The 25,145-nt window shown below is 56.0% G+C and overlaps 2 protein-coding genes across 2 annotated transcripts; both read right to left on the bottom strand.

The window, feature by feature from the left end:
* On the bottom strand, window positions 426-16,162 carry MAG (myelin associated glycoprotein). Its single transcript, XM_021097125.1, is given in 13 exon segments — window positions 426-954; window positions 2,184-2,283; window positions 3,298-3,394; window positions 3,731-4,018; window positions 9,318-9,578; window positions 10,906-11,163; window positions 11,265-11,321; window positions 11,324-11,560; window positions 13,112-13,480; window positions 13,663-13,731; window positions 14,232-14,275; window positions 14,910-15,047; window positions 16,087-16,162. Coding segments are annotated over 12 exon segments (2,031 nt in total). The 5' UTR covers window positions 14,996-15,047; window positions 16,087-16,162; the 3' UTR covers window positions 426-789.
* Window positions 23,056-24,496, bottom strand: HAMP (hepcidin antimicrobial peptide). Its single transcript, NM_214117.1, is given in 3 exon segments — window positions 23,056-23,252; window positions 23,338-23,397; window positions 24,355-24,496. Coding segments are annotated over 3 exon segments (249 nt in total). The 5' UTR covers window positions 24,442-24,496; the 3' UTR covers window positions 23,056-23,150.

Genomic DNA, 25,145 nt, shown 5'->3' with positions numbered 1-25,145 from the left:
AGTGAGCCATCAACTCATGAAACACTGAGTGCTCATGAAACACTGAGATCTGGTGTCCCCCCGCGCGCCACCTGCTGGGGACAGAAGGAATGTCAGTGAGTGTGAAACCAGCCAGGCGTGGAACATAGTGGTGGGACTGTGGCAAATGGGGAGCCAGGCGCCTTTCTGTGAGACGTGGCGGGGTGTAAACTCGAGCCCAGTGCTGTCTGTCACTCTGACTGTGGCAGAAGCAGGAATGAGGGCTTTGAAATCACTCAGACGTCAAACATGACCTACCGGGGACCAGACAGCTGCCAGCTCAAAGCAGGAGCAACAAAAGGGTGGCTGGCTGGGCTCAGGGCTGGCATCGTTAAGGAACCAGAAGAGGGCAAGGAGGGGGTGACAGGTTCCCCAAGGACGAGTCAGAAATCATCCGAATCTGGACGGGCATTTGGCTTGAGGGCATTTATTTCGTGCCCCACCCCCCATACAGGCCCCCGGGGGCCAGGTGGGGGCAGGGGCAGGAGACCAGGCAGAGGGTAGCAATAAATAACACGGACAGACGGAGCTCCCCTCCAGACAGATGAGGTTAAAGGAGGTTAGAGGGGAGCCACATGCAAAGGTGGGTGTTGGCAGGGCGGGGGCAGCAGGGAAGGAGGGGGAGCCAGGCCCCCAGGACCTCACTGTCACCTGCCCCATCCCTTTCCTGCCCCGGCCCCCACTACTTTTGGGGGGGGAGGGAGCCCGCAGCCAGTGGGGGCCAGTGAGGGTCCTGAGGGGGGGTGGCCACACGGGCTGCCCCCAGCTCCCTCACTTGACCCGGATTTCAGCATACTCGGCCAGCTCCTCCGTCAGGGTGTAGCTGTCCTTGGTGGGTCGCTTTCCCAGGTCCGAGTGAGAATAGCTCAGGTCCAGCTCTGGGGGCTCCCCCCGAAGACCCAGCAGCCGCCTCTCAGATCCCAGGCGCCTCTCACTCTATGAAGGGAACCAACCCATCAGAAGGGTCCTGTTCCACCTCTTCCAGATGCAAAAGCTGGAGTTGCCTGCACCCCAGGGTTGAGTCCCAAAGCCCCATGTGTGTGCCTTGTTCCTCAAGGGCTGCCAGCCCAGCCCTCGCAGCTGGGTTCACAGTGCCCGGGCCCCCCTCCGGAGCCCTGGGCTCTACTGATCCCACCACACATGGCATCCTCCTTGCTGCTCAACCTGAAAGTTGCCTACAAATTCACTGTCTCCAAGAAGCCTTTCCTCTTCAATGCAGGAATTTGAAGGGCAGCCAATGCAGTCCATGACATGATCCAGATTAAAACTACCTGGTCAGAAAGCCACTTTTGCCAGTCTTTGTAAATGCCTGGCTCAGTGTGTCTGGGTCTGGTTATGTCCCCCGCCTCAGCCTGGGAGACCCAGCAGGTGTAGCTCTGGCTTCCACATCATGCTTTCCATCCCCCACCCCACTTTTTTTTGTTTGTTTTTGGTTTTTAGGGCCACACCCAAGGCATAGGGAAGTTCCCAGGCTAGGGGTTAAATCAGAGCTACAGCTGCAGCCCTATGCCACAGCCACAGCAATGCGAGATCCTAGCCACATCTGCGACCTACACCACAGCTCACGGCAACGCCCGATCCCCGACCCACTAAGCAAGGCCAGAGACGGAACCCTCATCCTCACGGATGCTAGTCAGATTCATTTCCACTGCACCGCATCGGGAACTTCCCTCACCCCACTTTTGGACACACACACTAAGACAGTGGCCACAGACAGACAGACAGAAGGGAGCAGCAACAGGGCAGACTAGGCAAGGCCAGGAGTGCTGGGCAGAGCCAGACTGAACCGGGGACCAACCTGGACGCCTGACGGGGACGCACACACATGCACGCCAGCCCCAAGGCCCAACAAGGCCCAGAGGCGGGCACACGGAGGCCCCCAGAACCTACCTCCTGGGGCGCTCATTCCAAGGTAGAGACCTCTCTGGACTATTGGAGAAGGAAATGCGGTCATAGACCCAGGCGGGGAGGAGGAGGGCTTCCTCGGGCCGGGGCGCCCCCCCTCCATCCCAGGTCCAAGCCAGCCCTCCGCAAGCCCTCTCCCTCCTTCCTATGGGGCCAGTTACCCCACTGCCCGGGGCCCTCCCAGGCCCCTCCCAGGCCCCCGCTGTCCCTGGCACCCAGGATCCCCACCTGGCTGGGAGCCACGGGGGCTCTGGCCTCACCTCATATTTCTCCGGCGCCCCGGAGATGCGGAAGTCGCTGCTGAACAGGACAGGAGGGGTGTCCCCTGCTGAGAAGCTGGGGCTCTCCGTCACGTTCTTTCTGCAGGGGGGGACATGTCAGCCCCAGTGGGATTCCCAGGCCTCCCCCTTCCCTTTCTACAGCCCCATCTACCTTAGGAGTTTGGTCCAAGGGACCCCAGAGTTGCTCCCACCCATTGTTCTAAGACGCAGCAGGCAGCCGGGTCAGTGACCAGCCTCGGCCCGTCGGCCACTGCCCATCCTGCTTCCGGGCTGAGGATGAGCCACCTGACCCCGGGTCTCTGCCACTTTCAGGACCCCCAGCCCAACTTCTCTGGGTTCCCTGCAGGTGCTCTGGGACTTCTGTGCCCCCTTGCTGCCAGGATGTGGAGCGGGGAGATTAATTCATTGTCAGGAGAGTTGTATGCACCACAGGGAGGAAAAACAGCAGCGCACTTGTGGCCGGTGGGTGATTTGGGACTGGGGAGCATTTTTTAAAAAAATTTTCTTTTTAGGGCCACACCCGCAGCATATGGGAGGTCCCAGGCTAGGAGTCAAATAGGAGCTGCAGCTGCTGGCTGACCTACACCACAGCCACAGCCATGCCAGATCTGAGCTGTGTCTACAACACCAAATCCTTAACCCACCGACTTAGGCCAGGGATCGAACCTACATCCTCATGGACACTAGTCTGGTTCTAAACCCACTGAGCCACAATGGGTACTCCTGGGGAGCATTTTTGTTACTGCAATGTGTAATCACTGAGGCTTCCGGAATCAACCGTGACTGAGCCGTGGCTGTGAGCCAGGGGTACTGGTTCTCCCATCACACGGTAGTGGCAGGAGGCCATGGCATAGAATTCGGAGACAGGTTCTGACTGGTGGGAAGAGCTCAGCACAGGCAGCTGCACGTGAGCCCAACCACAGCAGCTTGTTTCAGCCAAAGCTCTTGCTCTTCCATCCAGCTGAACATCCTCAGAGCGGAATCTGCCCTCCTGCACGTGGATCAGCAACCCCCAGCCCCCAACTGATCTGCACGCCCCCTTCCCTTAGAGGCTCCCCACCCCCAGCTCCGTCCTGGCCAGCCACTCACTCACTTTCTGCGTGTCTGGGTGATGTAGCAGACGATGGCAATTAGGATGGCGAAGGCGACCACAGCTCCCACCGGCCCAATTTTGGCCCACATCAGGCGGTCTGAGGAAAAAGAAGACCCAGGCGCCTTTAGGACTCCTGGTGGGAGTGAGGACACCTGGGTTCTCAGGCAGCGGGGGCTGGGGCAGGCATGAGGGTGATATTGACATAGCTGGCACATCCTTATACCCACTGGCTGTCCTGGAGGGCCCTGGGGAGAGGCAAGCTCAGGGCAGCCTCTGCTAACCAGCTGGGGAGGGCTCCTTTAGCGTCGGATCATGTGCGCAGCCTGACCCGTGCTCAGTCGAGGATGGTCAGCCTCGGAGAGAGAGGGGAGCTTGGATCCAAGGGGAAGCCCCCTCCCTCCCGTGGCTCCCATGCCCGGGCCACACCACTCACGGGCTCCCTGGAAGGGCAGCTCCAGGCTCTTGGTGCCATAGAGGTTTCGCGAGGTGCAGATGACGCGGGGTGGGGCCTGGGCCTGCCCCCGCAGCGTGAGGATGCTGGAGAGCAGGAGGCCGCTGCGCTCCGAGTACACGAACTCCCGCTCCGTCTCGTTCACAGTCACGTTGCGCGAGGGCAGCTCGAAGGCCACGGTCGGCTCCGGGTTGGCTTTCACCACGCACAGGCACTGCACCGTGTCGCGGGCTGCCGCACAGTGGGACTCCAGGAGGATCACAGGCGCAACTGCGAGGCGAGACCCAGACCCAGACCCGGTGGGCTGGAGGCGGGGCCTCGGGGACGCCTGGGCGGTCTCAGCCAGGAGCCCTTTGGCACTCGCTCTCTTGCACCCAGACTTCATTCACCTTGAAAGACAGATCATGAGGCTCCCTGCTCAAAACGCGCCTCCAATCGCTCCCTCTGTCGCTCAGAAGGAAACCCACACTCTTTGCCTTCGTCTGCAAGGCCCTCAGGCCCTCCTTGTGCACCAATCTCCTGCTCTCGCCCCCATCATTCCCTTCGAATCACGCCAGCCTCCTGGCTGTTTCTCATTCTCAAGGAGCGCTTTCCCACCCAGAGACCTTCGTTTCTTCCCTGAGCCGGGATCCCTTCCCTGACACGTGCCGCACTCCCGCCCTCACCCCACTCAGCATCTGCACAGACCACTCTTGCATCACTCACCACTCACCCGGCTTTCCTCCCCAGCCTGCGTGATATTCCCACAGAGCGGGCCTCCTGTTTCCACCAAGACGGCCTCTTGCTCTGTCGCCATGCCATTCTGTCGCCCACACTTAGCACAGGCCTAGCAGGCGCTCTGGGATCAGCTCCTGAACGCAGCCAGCGTCCCTTTCAGGCCTTCCTGCAGATGCTCCTGGGAACACCCCCCACCCAGCCCCCTGCATCCTGACCCTCCCTCCCTCCCTGGCTTCCCTGGGGCACCAAACACCACCTTCCACCCAAGATCATTTTATCGAGCTTTGCTTTGCTGCCAATTACAAACGTGATACTAGGATGATTGGTTTCTTTTTCCAAAATATGAACGTATAATCGAATATTGAATGTTACTTGTTTTTTTGGCCCCGCCTGAAGCATGAGGTTCCTGGGCCAGGGGTCAAACCTGTACCACAGCAATGACAACACCGAATCCTTAATTGCCACGCCACCTGTTCCTTTTTAAACCATGTTCTCTTTCCCTCCTGGAGAATCTGGCATCCCTTCTGCTCACTCTAGATTGAGCTCTGGTTCTCAGCTTTTTTTTTTTTAAATCTTTCTGCCTTTTCTAGGGCCGCACCCGCGGCATCTGGAGGTTCCCAGGCTAGGGGTTTAATCAGAGCTGTAGCCGTCGGCCTATGCCACAGCCACAGCAACGCAGGATCAGACTGGCGTCTGCGACCTACACCACAGCTCACGGCAATGCTGGATCCTTAACCCACTGAGCAAGGCAGCCAGGGATCGAACCCAAAACCTCGTGGTTCCTAGTCGGATTGATTAACCCCTGAGCCACGACGGGAACTTCTCTCAGTTTTGACCAAAACCCACTTACACGCGAGCAAAAGGCCCTTGGTGCACCTACTCCATTTATTTTCAATTTCCAGCAAAAAAAACAGACTATGAAGGAGAGTTTCTTGTGGCCTAGTGGTTAAGGATTTGGCGTTGTCACTGCTGTGACCTCGGTTTCATCTCTGGCCTGGGAAATCATGCATGCTGCCGGCAAGCCTCCCACCCCCCGCCAAAAAAAAAAAAAAAAAAAAAGGAATACGCAGGTAACAGTGATGGGTGGGGAGTCATGTTACCTGTATATTTGCAATAGGGATTATTCCCATTTGGAACCTCGATGTGTACATATCTCTAAGTCTAATAAATTAAAAGTTAAATATTCCAAATTCTGTTTAGGCATGCACTATACTTGCTGTCATGTTAACAAATTAAATTAGTAATGACAAACCTAAACTGATGGTCATTAATTTTAAAATAAAACCCTTTCATTGAAGACTGCACTGCAGGTGCTGCTATGATGCTGTCTGCCCTCGATGCTGCGGAAACGCCGACACCCATTCATCTTTGCTGTGTATGCTCAGCATCTTTGCGGTGTGGCCAGCAGCCTCGAGACCTGTGAAACCCTGATTGACACTATACAAACCCCAAGTCCCACAAAGAATGGGAAGTTTGAGGACAGACAGCTCTGGCTTGAATCCCAGCTCCGTCATCTACTGGCTGATGGCTGCAGTCGGGCCACTCTGAGACTGCTGGGCCTCTAGGATGGAGTTCTCCTCTGTGCAGACAAGGATAATGGTCCTTAACTTGTGAGGGGCTGGGGGGACTCTGCTGGGAAGTGGGCACGTGAGTGTTGAAAAGAAGGCTTTACAGCCCACCCAGGGATTCAGGAGTAGATGCATAGAACCATCCAGCAGAGGGAGCCCGTGAGCAAAGCCTTGGCCACAGGGAGGCAGAGTCCAAAGGAAAGATGAATGGGAACTGCCAGGCTGCCTGAGACTTGTGGGGCACAAGGCACGTGTCAGGCGCTGTGGGCGCCCACTATAATTTCCTTAGTCTTCACAACTCATTGGGATTTAGATACTGTTAGGCCTGTTTTTCAGAGAAGAGAATCAGCTGAGCAAAGGCGAAGTCACTTGTTTGGGACCACACAGCAAGGAGCTGGGATTCAGACCCAGGTCAGTTTGGCTGTCAGGTGCTGGACACCAGTGACACTTCAGTTTCCTCCTATTCAACGGGGGTGAGGAGCAGTCCCTGCCCCCAATCACACTGTGGTGAGAACGAAATAGGTCGACACGTGCAAAGGGCTCAGACCCAGCCCCTGCTCATCATAAGCTCTCAGTAAGGGTGAGCGCTCTGCACATACCACGCTGTGCTGGGAACCCCACTCAGGAGCACCCACCATTGTCAGCGAGCATGGAAGCCCCAGGCTAGGGGACCCAGACCTCGGGGACAGAGAGGGGTCTGAGGGATGACTCTGCCCAGCAGCCTGAGGCTGGACTCAAAGATGGCAAGCCCTGTGATACTGGCCTTGAAGCCCAGAGATGGGCTCAGCAGGGGTGAGGGTGGGGAGCCCAGCTTTTCTGCTTCAGCAGATTGAAGACCTCATTCTCTGAATCTGTTTATTTGTTTGTTTTCAAAAAAAGCCCGACTGAGCGAGTCCCTGGGTATGAAGGTCAGCAGGGGAGGTGTGGCAGCCAGAGGTTTAAGAACTGGGCAGACAGAATCCAGAAGAATCCTGGCAGTGGCCAGCCTTCCAGCTGCCTGGTCTTGGGGAATTCTGACCTGCTGTTTCTTTCAGTGAAGGGGCATAATGGCAAAACGTGGCTGCTCTGCCGGGCGACCACGCGGGCCAGCAAAATAACACGTGCCAGGGATGTAACTCCTTGCTCAGAGTAGGCCCTTAATGATCATTTGCTGTGGCTGCTCTTATTACACAGGAGGGTCCGCGACTGGAAATGGATAAGATGGGAGTTCCCCTTTTTGGCGCAGCAGTGACAAACCTTACTAATATCCATGAGGATGTGGGTTCGATCCCTGGCCTCGCTTAGTGGGTTAAGGATCCAGTGTTGCCATGAGCTGTGGCGTAGGTGGCAGACGCAGCTCGGATCTGGCATTGCTGTGGCTCTGGTGTAGGCCGGTGGCTACAGCTCCGATTCGACCCCTATCCTAGGAACCTCCATATGCTGCAGGTGTGGCCCTAAAAATAGCAAAAAAAAAAAAAAAAAAAAAAAAAGAAAGGAAAGAAAGGGATGAGATGGCACTGAATGTAGGTTCAGGGGCTTCCAGCAGATTCCCGGGGGGTTCTCTAACTCCTGAGACCCCCTGGCTTGGGAAAAGCATGCAGCAGAAAGGAGAGTAGGTATGGAGAAGGCAGGGAACCCGGCAACCCATCCGCACGATCACATTGCATGCCACGGGCCAGCAGAGACCCGAGAGGGAAGGTCCCCAAAGAGCAGTGACATCCATGGCCTTGCCGTGGAAGATGACACTCCAGGAAGAGAGTCCCCACTGACTAAGCGAAGGGCAGAGTATTGAGTAGGACTGTGCTCCATCCCTTCTGGCAGATGGGCCGGGGGTGGGGGGGTAGGGGGGTGGGGGGTGGGGGAGAACAGGGACTGTTTGTAGGTGGTATCATTGAGGCCGGGAGGGGTGACATTTGGAGACAGGTACCAGAGGCCAGGCTGGCGCTGAGAGGGAACAGGGGAAATGGAAATACAGAGGGGACATTCCAGATGGAGCTGCTAGAGGAGGGGGAGGGAAAACTGTGGCTTAGGAGCTGTGACCCGGATGAGGGCCGGGGTGGGGGTGGGGCAGTCTACCCACAGAGAGGGTCAGGAAGGGCGCTGGTTGACATTGGCAGTGGAACAATGAGCTTCATTCCTAAGACAGTTGGCTTTTTATGTGCATCGTCTCATTTCTCTGGCTGCGCTATATCTAGTAATACACTTGCTGTCCCCTTGGTTTCATCCCCACCTCCCACCAAGCCACACGGCCTTGCACAAAACAACTGCTTGATGGATGGTTCTGATGTCGTAACACAGGATGACGTCAACTTTGGCCAGACCACGGGGTCCGCATCGCAGTTCTGCCGTTTTCTGGCTGTGTGACCTTGGGCCGGGGGATAACCTCTCAGGGCCTTGGTTTCCTTCTCTGGCAATGGGGGACAGTGAGAGAACCTTTCTCACTGGGATGTCGTGAAGACGAAAGAGCGGGTTCCTATACAGCGCCTCCCTCAGCGCCTAGAACCCAGCGATGCTCCACAGGGCTCAGATGCCGTGGTTATTGTTTGTTTGTTTGTTTGTTTTGTCTTTTTGCCTTTTCTAGGGCCACTCTCACCGCATAGGGAGGTTCCCAGGCTAGGGGTCCAATCGGAGCTGTAGCCACCGGCCTACGCCAGAGCCACAGCAACGCGGATCCGAGCCTCATCTGCGACCTACACCACAACTCATGGCAACACCGGATCCTTCACCCACTGAGCGAGGCCAGGGATCGAACCCGCAACCTCATGGTTCCTAGTCGGATTCGTTAACCACTGCGCCAGGACGGGAACTCTGGTTATTGTTTTAGTTAATGAAAAGGGACAGTGGCCTCAGGCTTCAGAAATCTTGGTCAAAAGCCCACCCCAGGATGTGTGGACATCCTGGTCTCAGATGGGACTTTATTTTTTTCTTTTTAGGGCCATACCTGCTGCATATGAAGTTCCCAGGCTAGGGGTCAAATCAGAGCTGCAGCTGCCCACCTTCGCCACAGCCACGGCAGTGCCAGATCCTTAACCCACTGAGTGAGGCCAGGGATTGAACCCACATCCTCACAGACACTATGTCGGGTTCCTAACCCGCTGAGCTACAACGGGAACTCCTCAGGGGGGGACTTGTATTTTCTTGCTGCGGATTCCGCTTCCCTGCCTTCCCCACCCTCGTCTGCCGGAGCAAAGCTGACTCTTTGTTGGGATGCACAGGGTCCCCCCAGTAACCGGGGTGTCCCCCAGAACACACCCTCCGCAGGGCATGGGGGTGGGGAGGGGCAGGGGAACGGAGGGGGTACTCACACTCCACAGATAGGTTGAAGGCGGTGGCCCTCTGGCCATACTGGTTCTCGGCCACACACCAGTACTCTCCGTCATCCTCGGGCGTGACGGCCGGCAGCTCCAGCTGCAGCTCGCTCTCATAGATGACAGTGGCCAGAATCTGCTTCTCCTTGAAGATGGTGATAATAGGATCCGGGTTGCTCTGTGTGGAGCACAAGATGGAGACTGTCTCTCCCTCCACGGCCACCACTGTCCCGTTCACCGTCGGCTTCCAGGGTGCATCTGGGGGGCAGGACAGGGGGCCAGTGGTCAGAAGCCAGGGGTGCCTCGGCTTCTGGCCAACTCCCACCCACAAATGTGACCCCTGACACCACAATCGGAGCACACCAGCTCAGGGAGACTCAGGTAATGCCAGGCCTGGCTATCTCATTGACAGAGACAGGGGTTCCGGTGCCATCTCTGCTCCTTCCCAGCTGTGTAGACTCATGGCTTATCCTTCTGGGCCCCATTTTTCTCATCTGGAAAATGGGCTTAATAATAGTCCCAAACTGGAGTTCCCATTGTGGCCCAGCAGTAACAAACCCGATCAGTATCCATGAGGACCCAGGTTTGATCCCTGGCTCTGCTCAGTGGGTTAAGGGTCTGGTGTTGCCATGAGCTGTGGTGTAGAGTGCAGTCACAGCTCAGATCCTGTATTGCTGTGGCTATGGTGTAGGCCAGTGGCTACAGCTCTGATTCAACCCCTAGCCTGAGAACCTCCATATGCCACAGGTGTGTGGCCCTAAAAGGACAAAAAAAAAAAAAAAAAAAAAAAGTCCCAACCTCACAGCAGTCACTGAGAACCTACTGTTGTTACCAGCAATGTGTTAGCCTGAACAAGGCAGATGAAGAGCCTTGCCCACATGGACAGATGCTATATAAGTAAATCAAACATACAGTTCGCAAGATGAGGATACGCACTTTGGAGAAAAATAAAGGTGGGATGGGAAATCAGGGTAGTTACAATGTGAACTAGGAAGCTGAAGGAAGGCTCCTGTGAGCCCAGAAGGAGGTGGGTAGAGGCCAGCCATGGGGTGCCTGGGGGAAGAGTATTTCTGTAAGGCCCTCAAAAACTGCTGAGTAAATGTTGGCTGGAGCTGTCATTATTATTATCCCCAGCCCTGGGCATTTTGCCTCAATAAATATTTGTGAATGAATGAATGAATGACCTCTGCTGGCTTCTAGCTGAGAACCCTGTCTGACCAGCCCCTCCCCCTGGAGTCCCATGGCTTCCTGGTGTGCACAGGGGCTGGGTGAGGCTTGGGCTCCCCTCAACTCTCCCACTGGAACTGCAATGGGGCTCATTTAAAAATGCAGATTCCTTGCCCAGATCCAGCCCCAGGAAGCTGAATTTAACAGCCTTTCCCAGGGGGCAAGACTGCATTTGTGTCTTCCCCACTTGTCCTAGCCCAGAGAGTGGTGCAGCATAGGTGCTCACCAGATGTGGAAAGAATGAAGGAACTCCTTAACCTGCAACCTCCTCTCTAACTTCACCTCAACCGCAGGTATGGCCCCAATGGCAACCCCAACCCTAGCTCCCTGGGGGGGCAAACACAGGGCGGAAACTCACACATGACGCTGAGCTCCACGGTGCGGTTGTCCTGGCCATAGGCATTCTCGGCCAGGCAGGCGTAGACGCCGTCCTCGGCGGGAGTCACCTCGTCCAGCTCCAGGGACAGGCTCTCGGCCACGGCCTCCTGGAGCACCGCGCCGTCCCGCATCCAGGTCAGCAGCGGTGGCGGGTTGCTGTCAGCCCCGCAGAGCAGGCTGACGTGGGAACCCTCGATGGCCTCCACCGAAGAGTTCACCTCCACAATCACCGGGGGGTCTGCGGGCAGCGGGGCGGAGCCCCGGGAGTCAGCGGGCCCCGCCGTAGGCCCCGCCCCCGGCCCGGACCCCGCCCCGCCCCCGGCCCGCCCCCGGGCTCACACTTGACGTTCAGGCTGGCGTAGCCCTCGAACTGCAGGCTGGTGTTGGGGAAGGAGCCTGGCAGCCGAGCCGGTGGCCGTTGGCCTCCCTGGTGGGCACGAAGTGTAGCAGCGACACCTGCACCCAGGTGCCCTCGTCCTCGCGCAGCCGCCCCAGCACAGCCGGCTCCCCCAGCCCCTCGTGGCCCAGCCAGCTCAGCTCCGGGTGCAGCTCAGGGCAGTTGTCAGGCACCATGCAGCTGACCTCCACTTCCGTGCCAGCCACCACTTCCGGGGGGACCACGATGCTGGGGGTGTCTATGTGAGACAAGAAGGAGGAGGGTGAGGAAGCAACATCAGACACACCCACCTCGCCGGGACTCCATTCCTGGTACCTGGTCTCCTCCCCAGGCTTGGATGCAGAATTCCCTACAACCTCCTCTCCTCCTGGGCACCTTCATCCCAAGCCCTCCACACATCCAGCCACGGATGTAACAATCATGAGAACAGTATAGTGGTCTGAGTATTGTTTATACTGTTTGACTTGCTAGTCCTTCCAGCCATGCCAAAGCTAAGGGTGGGTAATATTTTGCTCATTTTGCAGATGAGGGGTGATAGGGGGTAAAACTGAGCTTCAAACCCTGTCACTTTGGCGTCCCATGTTTGCTCTGGTTTCCTTTCGTGTGTGTGGTGTGTATCCCAGGGATGTGGCTATATCTGGCTGTGCCTGGGGTGGAGGGTGTCTCTTTCTGCATCAGGGCTGTAACGTGGCTCCTAACATAGACTCGGAGTTGATGGGGAGCCCGAATCTAAGGGCTCCATGCTTCTCAGAGCCACTCAGAAGTGAGGCATCAGGCCTGGTCTGCCAAAGCTGACCTGGAGCTGTCTTTCATTTGGCCTAAATATAGATTTTTTTTTTTTTTTTTGCCACGCCTGCAGCATGTAGAAGTTCTCAGGCCAGGGATCCAACTCATGCCACAGCAGCTACTCCAGCCATTGCAGTGACAATGCCGGATCCTTGACCTGCTGCTCCACAAGGGAACTTCTAGCATATTTTTTAAAATATCTGCACCAGCAGCCAATGTTGTTTGTTTGTCTGTCTGATTGATTTTTAGGGCCACTCTAGAGGTATATGTAAGTTCCCAAGGTAGGGGTCAAATAGAGCTGCAGATGCCAGCCTACACCACAGCCGCAGCAACAACAGATCCGAGCCTCATCTGTAGTTTTGACAATGCTGGATCCTTAACTCCCTGAGCGAGGCCAGGGATTGAACATATATCCTCATGGATACTAGTTAGGTTCTTACCCCACTGAGCCACAGTGGGAATTCTGAGCCGATGTTGAGAATACACAGAAAAATACACAGCTCTGGTTACCCTTTGGCATTCAGACTGCCTGCCGGCAATGGCCCTGCATTCTCACCCAGCACCAGTTGGCCAGAGCTGGTGCCACGTGCCAGGCCCTGCTTTGAGCATTTGACAACCTTCCCCCATTAAACATTACGTGCTGTTCTTATCCCCATTTCACAGAAGAGGAAAACAAGGCCCAGAGAAGTTAAATAACTTGCCCACAGTAGGCCGGCTCACACAGGGATCTAGAGGTCTTACCCCAACCCTGAGGCCCCACTGCCTTTCTCCCAGGTGTTTCTGGAAGAGGAAGAGCACGGCTTTTCTCGACTCCTGAGGGCTCATTTCTATCATCTGCCCAGTCTGTGTGGGCACAAGGGTTTACTCCCCCAGCCAATCCAAGCCCCCGGTCCTGCCGGCCAGACCTCCCGGGAAAGATGCCGAGGAGGTCCTGCTCCCCCTGCCTCCCCTGCGCTGCCCCTGTCCCCACCCTGCGGCTCCCAGACAGCCTCTGGGGACTCACTGATGATGTCCAGGACGCTGTGCTCGGAGAAGGTGTACTGGTTGTAGCCGCCCAGGTCCCCGCGGAAGTAATACTTGCCGCCCAGCTCGGGACTGAGGTTGCTGAGCAAGAGGGTGCAGTTACGCAGGCCCAGGTCCCCCAGGAGGCGGCTGCGGCCCTGGAAGCTCTCGTGGACCACTTGCGTGCGTGACTTGAAGACCACAGGAGGGTAGTTTTTCGGATAGGGGCTATTGAAGTACCAGACGCCATGCACGACGGCAGGCCGCAGCTCGTCGGGAAAGTCAAAGCGGCAGGGGATGGAGACACACGTGCCCTCAAAGGCCGAGATGGACGAGGGCATCCAGGCCCCCCAGTGGCCGCCGCGAGAGGCTGTGGGCGAGCAGGACCCGAGGCTAAGGGGCATGTCCAGCCTGGATGCCCCCCTCCCCCACGCCCATCACCTTCCACCACCCAGTGGGGGGTGGAGGTGGGGCATCCGGGGACCCACAGAAACAACCCCAGCCTGCCCAGGGGCCAAAGTCCCAAGACCCCCCCAAACCCTCCGCCACTACCTGAAATCATGATCCAAAACAGAGGCAGCGCCGTGAGGAAGATCATTTTGTACAGCAAGTGAGCAACAGCTGGAGAGGGGAGAGGCGAGCAGATGGTTAAAGCCCGGGGAAGTGAAAAGCGTGCTTCTTTCCAGTGGGGCTTCAGGAAGCTGCCTGTTCAGACGTGAGCCAGAGCTGCCGTCCGTATTTATAATCACAAATATTTCTGTGGGATCCACTCTGTACCACCCCCTGTGGTTGGCTCTATGAATTCATTTGGTCTCTTTGAGGCGGGTGCAATTACCATCCTCATGTTATAGAGGGAGGTCCAGAGAGGTTGAGGCACTTGCCCGAGGCCACACAGCTTGTACGTGGCTGAGCTAGGATTCAAGCCCTGTCTGCCTGTCCACATCTGCAGCCTTAACCACCCAACTGTCCTGTCTCCATGGGGCAGTGATGTGCTAATAAACATCTTCATCGCCACTGTGCCCCTGGGGATCTCCAGAAAGGAGGGACAGAGCCAAGGCTGGACCAGCAGCAGGAAGCAGAGGAAGCCAGGAGGAAGGGGACATGGGAACCCTGCCCCTCACCTCCGTCTCCCTGAGTTGGGAATGTCTTCTGGCCCCACTGGAAGCTGTCAGCCAGCCAACCTGGAACAAGAGTCAGACAGGTGCAAGGAGGCGGGGCCTGAGTCACCCCGCCCCCGCCCCCCTGCTTTCAGGATCTACTATGAGGCCTGGCTGTTGTAAGGCTGCCCACATGGTCTCTTTTACCCATGGATGCTTAGGACCCTCCCACATAGCCTCAAAGTTACTCCATGGTCACCTCTGGCAAGCACACTGGGATGGGGGAGACTCTGGATAAAGAAAGGAGAGCAGCAGAGCTTTGGGTCAGGGTAGGGGGAGGCGGGGAGGTGAGTGGGATGAAGGAGCAGATGTCCCACGGCTGAGGCTTGGGGGTGGCAGGCAGGGACCCGACCCATCAATGACTGGGTTTCACAGCATCGGCATTCCCCACATGCCGTGTGAATTCCTGCCGCCCTCTCCCACCCCACAGACGGTCCCTGGTGTCCCCACCCTCCAGAGGCCAGAGCCGGGTACAAAAGAGCCCTGTTCCCCAAGGGTGAGGGTGCTTCCTCCTGGGGGGCTTCTGGGGTAGGTGGGGGTGAGAGAAGAGCTGGGCGCGCCTGGCTGGGCTCTGAGCAGAGCCTGGAAGGACCAGGGGTTGGGGTTAGGGAGTCCCCAGCATGGGGCTGCTCTGTGGGTCACCTCAGGGCGGTTGCCAGCGTTTCCAAGGGGCGGCCTTTCTTGGCTTTCAACACTCTCTTCCCACGGATGCAGGCAGTCCGATGCATGCAAATGCTGGTATGAAATGTGACAGATCTAGACCCAGCCAGAAGCTGCAGCCTGGCACAGGGACACCGGTCAGGCCCCATACACACGGACAGGCGCTGAGAGCCCCGTGCAGCAGACTCACTCGGAGTCACAGAGGCGAACCTGTGCCAACCTCCCTCCTGCCCCCCCACACCTGGACTGACATGGACATGGCAGTCAGGCACACGCACGCGGACCTGCCTGCGTGCCATGCGCACAAAGGCCCTCGGCCCGGCAAGAACACTGAGGGGTGACTGTGGACAGACCCACCCCGATACAGGCTGATGGACACACGGCAGATGCCACCTTTGTACCTGCGACCGGAAGGCACAGGATGTGGACACAGGTGAGGGCCACAGGGCTGGGCACACCCTTGAAGCAAGCTTGTAACCCATGCATTCTGAGTGGGGGGGAAAATTGGTTCTTGGGGTGGTGTCCAGAAAAATCTTAGCTGTTACAGTGGTTTGTGGCTCTCTAAAGGCCACGGTGCAGAAACAGACACAGTATAACCAGAGTATTAAGATTTCACGGGGAGCATGGGTTTAGGTAAAACAGGTCTATAACGTGTTTTCAGTGGGGTGTAAAAAACGGTCGAGAAACACTGAGGTGAATTAAGACGCACTCTGGGAGGTGCACGTGTGCGCCCACAGGCCCCTGTCCTGCCCTCAGGTGCTGCAGCCTGCTTATTCGCAGCCCACAGATCCCACCCCTTCCCAGAGGGCAGGATGCAGGTGTCCGATCCCCAGGGCATCCTCCCACTCTTCTCCTGGCCCTGGACCACTTCCACCCTGAGGGCCACTGTCTCTGCAGTCTCCATCAGAGGGCTGCTGAGAGGGCACCTCTTTCTGGGTCTCTGTGATTTCTTCCCAAAGCCCCATCACTATCCCTGCCAGGGTCCCAGCCCATGCCCGAAGCACACTGCCCCATCCTAAATCAGAGGCCGCTCACAGCCACCACCCATGGCCCAGACCGCCCAGCGTTGCACACACCCTGGGCGACCGTGCCCTGAGCTCTTGGCCCGCTCCTCTGCTGTCCTCCCTGACCCTCGGCCCCTCTGGGCTGCCGTACTCACTTGCCGCTCCTGCTTCTGCACCCTCTGCTCCTCCAGGCCCGTTCGCAGTCCCCTGGCCTCCCAGGGTCTAGGCCCCCACTTGCCAGTCCCTCCCCTCCCCCCTGGGTGCCAGGGGCCGCCTGCCTCCAGGGCCCAGCTCCTCCCTGCCCCCGGGGGAGGGGGGCACAAAGGGCCCTTGTCACCACTGCTCGAACTGGGCAGCCTGATGCCTGGGTTCCACGAGCTCCTTCCTGGGGGTGGCTGCCTTACTTGTTCCCCTCTCCATCACCGTGCACCCTGGCTCCAGGGCCCGGGGAGGGGGCTCTAATACCTCTGCAAGTCTCAGCCTGAGAGGCAGAAGGTGTTGTCCTCAGCTTCAAAGGAATCTTGGGGGGCAATGTTAGGAATAACCTCGGGCCCGGGAGGCCGCAGAGGCCCAGGGTGGCCAGGCAGAGGCGGCAGGACCTCCCACTCTGGGCTCCAGTCACCTCCACCTCTCTAGAACCACTTCCCTGAGTCTGGTTTGGTGCCCACATCCCAGGTTCTTCCAGGCTCTTCTTGCCATTGGAAATGACCTTAAAGGGACAGTTTCCTCCCGTGAGAACGTGACCTCCAGCAGGACAGGGCCTGGCCTGCTTACTCGCAGTCTCCCCTGCTGGTAGAGGCTCCTGGCAGAGTTAGGATTCGTAAACGCGGTGTGGGTGCATGCATGTGTTCCTGAAATGCCCTGACTGGAGGCCTTTGTGTCTGCGCCTGCCTCCTGGAAAGCTCCCCTTCCAATCCACTCCCACTGCCCTGGCTGCAGCCTGTGCATCCTTTCAGCTCCCAGCTTGGGTGCCCCTTCCCCTGGGAGCCTGCTGGGACCCACTCTCCAAGCCAAGACCCTCTATTTAAACGCTGTCCTCAGAGTTCCCTGGTGGCTTAGCAGGTTAAGGACCTAGTGTCATCCCAGCTGCAGCTCAGGTTGCTGCCATGGCCCTGGTTCGATCCCTGGCCTGAGAATGTCCGCATGCCTTGGGCACAGCCAAAAATAAAGAAATTAATAAATTAAATGAATGATGCCCTATCCTTCTGTGTTGTTCGCTGACCTGAACCCTCAGTGAGCTGCTTCCCCACTGGCCTCTGAGCTCGGGTTTCCAAGTGCCTGTCTGTCTGTCTTGTTTACTCTTGTGTCCCCTAGAACTGTGCCTGGTGCACAGAGGGTGCTCAGAGAGGGCTGTGCCGGCTCTTTGAGCTGGCTGGGGACCCTCTGTGTGCAGATTCCATGGTGAGCCTCCTGCCACCCCAGCCCCTGCCCCTGGTCATGACATTTGCATGGCAGTGGTGGTGTGATTAGGTGTAGTCGTGGTTTGACCAGGAGCTGTTCGGTCACGCTGGAGCATCTTCAGTCTGCCTTCTGGCCAGAGCAGTGGGGAGGGAGGGAGGGAGGGTCCTTTCCCCCAAGGGAGAACCCGGCCCCCTGGGTTGGGGGGGAATAGGGGGACGTGAGGGGCGGGGAATCCCTCAGACTGGGGAGTGAGGACTCAGAGAGGCCTGGATGGAGGGGGAGGGGGACTCCCGCCCCCACCTCAGGCTTCGTGATGTCAGACTCTGCCCGTGCCTTTCCCAAGTCAGGGACAAAGGCCCATTGAGAGTGGGGTGGGGCTTGAACGCCTGGGTCCGGGAGGAGAGAGGGGCCTGGTGCCTGGGCTTTGGGGGAGGAGGCAGAGATCTTGGGGGACCCCTACGTCACAGCCTTCACTGTCAACACCAGCCCCCCAGGGGTCGGGTTCCTGAGCAGTGTGGGGGTGCGTCTGTTCTCCACCTGTGAACTAAAGGCTGCCTCTGGGGGCAGGATGCACAGATGAGTGAGTCCAACAGAGGGCGCTATTGCTGAGATCGGAACTCCACTCTCCAGCCCACAGGGCTGGGGGATCAGTGAGCCTGTGCCAGCAGGTGAAAGGAGATGTGCCACTCAGACCCAGCTCCCAGGGCTGCCTCATCCCCTGATCCTTCCAGACCAGGCAGGTTTGCTAGGGCTTTTAGGACAAAGTGTCACAGACTGAGTGGCTTAAAAAACAGAGTTTATTGGTCTCAGTGCTGGAAGCTAGACATGTTCTCCCTGTATGTGGATCTCTATGTCCAAATTCCTGTCGTCCCCCCCCCATTTTTTCTTTTTATGGCCACACCTGTGGCATATGGAAGTTCCTGGGCTAGGGGTCAAATCAGAGCTTCAGCTGCTGGCCTACACCACAGCCACAGCAATGCATCTGCAACCTACACTGCAGCTTGCCACAATGCCCGATCCTCAACCCACTGAGCGAGCCCAGGGATGGAACCAGCATCCTTATGGATACTAGTCAGGTTCTTAACCTGCTGAGCCACAATGGAAACTCCCCAAATTTGCCTTTCCCCCCCGCCCCGCCCCTAATGCTTTTTAGAGCCATACCTGTGGCATATGGAAGTTCCCAGGCTAGGGGTCCAATCGGAGCTGCAGCTGCTGGCCTACACCACAGCCACAACAACACCAGATCCAGGCCGAATCTGCGACCTACACCACAGCTCACAGCAGCACTGGATCCTTAACCCACTGGGTGAGGCCAGGGATCCAACCTGCATCCTCATGGATACTAGCTGGATTTGTTTCGGCTGCGCCACAGCAGGAACTCTGAAAATTCCCTTTTATAAGCGCGCCAGTCCTGTTGGACTAGGACCTCATTTTCCCATGATTACCTCTTTAAAGACCCTTTTGCCAAATAAGCTTGCATAATCTGAGGCACTGTGGGGTAAGGACTTGAACATATAAATTTAGAGGGATGTAGTTCAACCCCTAAAAGCAGAAGTTCAGATTTTATCTGAAATATCTTTTTTTTTTTTTTTTTTTTTTTGTCTCTTAGGGCTGCCCTCGAGGCATATGGAGGTTCCCAGGCTAGGGCTCGAATCAGAGCTGTAGCCACCGACCTACACCACAGCCACAGCAACACCAGATCCAAGCCATATCTTCGACCTACACCAGAGCTCACAGCAACGCCAGATCCTTAACCCACTGAGTGAGGCCAGGGATCAAATCGGCATCCTCATGGATACTAGTCAGATTCCTTTCCTGAGTAACGACGGGAACTCCCCATGAGAAATATCTTGATCTTTAAGTATCAGTCCAATCTTTTTCTAAAACAAGGTGCAGACCAAGCAAACCTCTTCTCAGGGCAGAATGGAGCTCCCAGGCCATTTGTTCTGTGCTCTCTGGAGGGGGAGCAGCTGCTTGGTCCTACCAAGAGGCATGCTCTGCCCTCAGCCAGAGTTGTCAGCTTCACAGAGGAGTCTTCAAAGTGTGGCCCCCAGGCCAGCAGCGGTGTATCACCTGGGACCTTGTTAGAAATGCATATTCCAGGAGTTCCTGTTGTGGTGCAGTGGGTTAAGAATCCAATTGCAGGAGTTCCCATTGTGGCACAGCAAAAATGAACCTGACTAATCTCCATGAGACTCGGGTTCCATCCCTGGCTTTGTTCAGTGGGTTGGGGATCTGGCATTGCCCTAAGCTGTGGTGTAGGTCACAGACGTAGCTCGGATCCTGCGTTGCTGTGGTTATGGCTGGCAGATATAGCTCTGATTGGACCCCAGCCTGGGAACTTCCATTTGCTGTGGATGTGGTCCTAAAAAGCAAATAAAACCAAACAACAACAACAACAACAAAGAATCCAATTGCAGTGGCTTGGGTAACTGTGGAGGTACAGGTTCCATCCCCAGCCAGGACGAAGTGGGTTAAAAAATTTGGTGTTGTTGCAGCTGCAGCTGGAGCTGGGATTCGATTCCCTGGCCTGGGAACTTCCATATGTCGCGGGTGCAGCCATTAAAAAAAGAAAGAAAGAACAAGAGCGAGAGGAGTTCCTGTCGTGGCTCAGTGGTTAACGAATCCGACTAGGAACCATGAGGTTGAGCGTTCGATCCCTGGCCTTGCCCAGTGGGTTAAGGATCCGGCCTTGCCATGAGCTGTGGTGTAGGTTGCAGACACGGCTTGGATCCTGCATTGCTGTGGCTGTGGTGTAGGCCCGGAGGCCGATTAGACCCCTAGCCTGGGAACCTCCCTATGCCGTGGGTGAGGTCATAAAAGGACAAAAAAAAAAAAAAAAAAAGAAAGAAAGAAAGAAAGAAAGAAAGAAATGCATATTCTAGAGCCCCTCACCAGACCCGCATTTTACCCGGCCCTTAGCATTCAGGTGCATGCAAACATTTGGGTACCTTTTCCTCCCATCTCCAGGACCACCTCCAGGACTGGCTAAGCTGAGAGAAGAGCGTGGTATCATTAAACGTAATTAGCAATTGGGGGGTTCCCACCTCCCGGGTATTTATCAGGAGGCTCTAAGAGACCTCCACCTCCCCGTCAATATGAATCCTTTACGCTGGGGAGGGAAGATTTCCCCACCTGCCTCTCACTCTTCCCTCGCCGAGCATCTCAGCCGCCCAGGGAGCTGAGCGCTGTCCAGACACATCTCTTCTTTTACAGATGAGGAGGTGGGGTTTCAGAGTGGGGAGAGGGCACCGGCCAGATCCCCTCAGCTGAGAGGAGGCCAAGCTCCCCGCCTGGCCTTCCTCTCCCCATCCTGCTGTCTCCCCTCAGGAAAACCCCAAGGAGCAGCTTCCCATGGCTTCCGAGGCAGAAGCTGGTGGTGTGTGGCACTGATGTGGCTCCGGGCTGGGTTTTTAGTTTGGCTCCCAGAGTGTTGATGTTTTAAAAATCAGGTTTCCTTTAGTCAGATGCCAATATTGTAAAATTTAGGAAATTTCACATAGAAATAAAGATGGCCACCTTCTCTTGAAAAGAAGTTCTAGCCACTTCTTTTCTAGCCTGTAACCCTCATTAGATGGGGCCCCAGGACTTCCCACTCCTATCTTTATGCCACACTGAGGCCAAATGGCTGAGGACCTTATCATCACCAAGCCAGGGTCGATGCGTTCTCTAAGAAGATGGTGAAATGCGTCTCGTATCTCTTTTGCTATCAAAAGTGAGGTCATCGGATAAATTCAGAGGGATACGGTTTTCAAGAAGACAGGGAGGACCTCAACCCCGTGGGGAAGTGGGAGTATTGTCCTATGTGTCTCACGGGCAAAGTGTGTCTTTACTGAGCGAGGACAGGTTAAGATGCTCTGTGAAACAAATCCATCACACCTCTCTCCTTTACTTCACCTGTCTGGCCTCTGAAGGCCAGGGCTTCTCAAACAGTTTGGTCTCAGGACCCTCTTGTACTCTGAAAAATTACTGAGAACTCCAAAAACCTTTTGATCTAATGAGTTATATCTACAGTTACTTAATGTTTTCGAAATTGAAACTGGGGAGTTCCCGTTGTGGCTCAGCAGAAACGAACCTGACTAGTATCCATGACGATGTGGGTTCAATCCCTGGCCACACACATGCCCCGGGTGTGAATGTAAAAAGCAAAAAAAGAAAAAGAAATTTAAAGTAGAAAGTTTTTTATTTTTTATTTTTTGGCTTTTTTAGGGCTGTACCCACGGCATATGGAGGTTCCCAGGCTAGGGGTCCAGTCGGAGCTGTAGCCACCAGCCTACACCACAGCCACAGCAACTCGGGATCCAAGCTGCATCTGCGACCTACACCAGAGCTCACGGCAACGCCAGATCCTTAACCCACTGAGCGAGGCCAGGGATCGAACCCATGTCCTTATGGTTCCTAGTCAGATTCGTTAACTGCTGAGCCATGACGGGAACTGCACTTTTTTATTTTTTTATTTTATTTTTATTAAGGTATAGTTGATTTATAATATCGTGTTAGTTTCAGGTGTACAGTAATGTGATTAAGATAGACATTCTTTTTCAGATTATCTTCCATTATAGTTCATTACAAAATATTGAATGCAACGTCCTGTGCTATACAGTAAATCCTTGTTGTCTGCCTAGTTTATGTACAGTAGTTTTTTTTTTTTTTCTATTAATTCCATACTCCTAATGTATCTCTCCCCTCCTTCCTTTTCCCCTTTGGTAACCAGTAAGTGTTTTTTTCCCCCTGTTTGTAAGTATGTTTCCATTGTGTAATGTATTCATTTGTATTATTTTTCGGCTTCAAACTACAAGTGACAGCATGTGACATTTGTCTCTGTCCGACTTACTTCACTTAGTGTGATCATCTCTAGGTCCATCCATGGTGCTGCAGATGGCACTATTTCATTCTTTTCTTTGGCTGAGTAACGTGTCATTGGAAACTGGGAAGTTTTATTATTTATTTATTATGTATTTTATTTCTTTTTGCTTTTTAGGGCTGCCCTTGTGGCATGTGGAGGTTCCCAGGCTAGGGGTCGCATCAGAGCTACAGCTGCTGGGGCTACACCACAGCCACAGCAATGCGGGATCCAAGCCGGGTCTGGGACCCACACCACAGCTCACAGCAACACCAGATCCTTAACCCACTGAGCGAGGCCAGGGATCGAACCTAGTGGATCCTAGTTGGGTTTTTAACCGCTGAGCCACGAAGGGAACTCCCAGAAACTGGGTGGTTTTTAAAGCACAAGATACACAAGCACAGGATTCACCAGCGATGATGTCAGTGCGATGACGTCATCACAGGCCACGGGGCCTCTGGAAAGCTCCACTGTCCACTCAGGAGAGAACGAGAGTGAGAAAGACCAGTGACATCTTGGTCGTTTCCACCCTGTGGAGCCCTGGAGCAGTTCTCACGCTTTACTGGATCAGGTTCACAGGTTTGATTTGACCCCTGTGTTAAGATTTCAGGGAGGAAAATTTAACTTTCATTCCCAGCTGTCTTCACATAAATTTGAGGTCTTTTGAAGTGGGGAAAGAAAGGGAGGAACAGAAAAACAAATTTTCCTCACCGAGCTGCCTTGCAACCCCCCCTCCCAGCACCCCGCCCAGCATCCCCCCACCCCCAGCACCCACCAACCACACACCCGCTCCAAGCATTGCTCTTCACCAGACAGGGGCCAGGATGAGGCTCGGGCACAGCCTCTGGCAGGGAGAAAAGACAACAGAGACTCCAGTTTGGAAAAGAAAAGCTATTTTATTCCAAGACCATTCAGGGTTGGAGGCAGCCGGAATAAATAAGGGGTGACGCAGGGGCTGGGGCAGGGTGGGCAGCTCTACGTCTTGCAGCACATCCCACAGATTGCTTTGCGACAGCAGCCGCAGCAGAAGATGCAGATGGGGAAGTGGGTGTCTCTTCTTAGCCTCTGGGCCACGGGCTGTGAGAAGGGAAAGACGGCCCGTGAGCAGGGCTTGGGCGGGGCGGGCCGGGGAGGCTCGGGAGGGAGTCCCAGGTGTGCTCACCGTCAAACCAGCGGTGGCTCCTGCTGTGTCCTGGGTCCGGAGGTCTGTGAGCTGTCTTGTCTGTGGAAGCAAAGGGAGTATTGAGGATGGCAGGGCCCCGGCCGTGCTCTCGGACTCGCTTCCAGCAGCAGCTCCTCTCTGGGGTTGCTGTTCCCCTGGCTCAGCTGGAATCCCGGACCTTTCCTCACCTTCCCACAGGCGGCTCTCCTGCCTCCAAACATCCCAGATCTGTCTCCTTTTCTCTCCGCAGCTGCTAATCTTCCGTAGCCCTCTCCAGGGCCTGGATGCCAGGCCCCCCTCCGCATCTCGCCCCTGCCCATCCATTCCCCCACGTGTTAGCTGTCAGATCTTGGCTTTCTCTGTTTCAAAAGCCAACAGGGCTTCCCCTGCCCTTGGAGGATAATCAGCGTTTGCACGGTGGCTGGCAAGACGTGGCATGACCACCCTTGGATCTCACCTCTAGGTACCAAGTACCAAGTACCAAGTACGTCCCTCACCAAGCCCTCTGATCCTCGGGGATGGAGCGGGGCCATGCTCGCCCCCGCCCTGGCCTTGACTTGCTCATCTTACCTTTTCTCACCCTCCCAGTCATAGGTCAAGAAACATTTTTAAACAAAACAGCCAGCTCTTTATCCCATCGGAGGAGGATCCCCCCACCCATCACGCTCCCTCCCCCCCATCTTTTACGTTATCCTGGAGCAGCCTTTCCTACACACGAGTTTACTTCTTTGAAGCTCATTCGTTCCCTGGCCCCGCGAATATCTCCTCTCGCCTACTTTGCTCACTGTTTGATCGCCCCTGTCTCGAATGGGCGTAAGAGGAGGCACTCGGAAAACACCTGTGGGATTCGGTTGGGGCCCCCCGTCTCTGCACGCAGTACCCCATCCCCTTCCCTGGCCTGGGCTCTGCCCTATGCTGGGGTCTCTCGCTGGCTGCCCGCAGCAGTCCCCTCCCCAGGGCTTGGGGCTCCCGTGTGATTCTGGCCGTCTGCTGGACCCAGGCCCCTCGGACTCTCACCTGGGATGGGAGAACGGAGCCGGCGGTCAGGCTGACGAGGAGGAGGAGCAGGAGGCAGGCGGCCCGGATCTGCACGCTCAGCGCCATGGTGCTGTCTGTCCGTCCAGCTGTCCTGCTTGTTAGCTCTAGGACTCGCTCTGGTGTCCGGGAGTCCAGTTACAGTTGCTTTTATGGAGCCTCCTGGGGGAGGCGGGGATGCTAAGCCCCCTCCCCTTTGGCCCAACTCATTTCCAAGAAGGTGGTGGCGCCCAAAAGGCGGGAGAGATAAGCGGGAACAGAGTGACAGGGAACAGGGTTATGTCACCCTTGGCCAGCAGAGGTGTGTCCAGGAGGTGGGGCCGATGCGGCCACAGACACCCGCCTGGAGTCAGCCACCTGGGAGACACTGTCCCCGACGGGACATCACCCTGTTGATTTAAAAAACAAAAACAAAAACCAAAACCCTTTCGCCCAGGAGGTTGAACAGGTCGATGAGCAGGAGCAAGGTGCCCTCCTCCCTGCCCTTCCCGGACCTGCTCATTCACAAGGAGGCTGACTGTCCCTTGGCGGAACCCTCAGGGGTTCGCTTCTGGGAGGGGACATGGGCAGGCGCGGAAGTTTGTGTCCGCAGGAGCCACCGGTGCGTGTGTGGGCTTTTCCAAAAGCGTCAGAACCTTAAGATGCGGCCCTGGTATCTGGGAAATGTCCCCGTGAATTTTCGGCCCCCAAAGACAGTGGTGACAGTCACAGCCAACTCACATCTGAGGACCGCACCACACAAGCCAGCAGAGATAGGGACTCACATTTGTGTT

This window comes from Sus scrofa, chromosome 6 (assembly GCF_000003025.6).
Source record: "Sus scrofa isolate TJ Tabasco breed Duroc chromosome 6, Sscrofa11.1, whole genome shotgun sequence".
Lineage (NCBI taxonomy): Eukaryota > Metazoa > Chordata > Mammalia > Artiodactyla > Suidae > Sus > Sus scrofa.
Note: the sequence above shows the minus strand (reverse complement) of the source record. Positions and strands in the feature narration are given on the sequence as shown.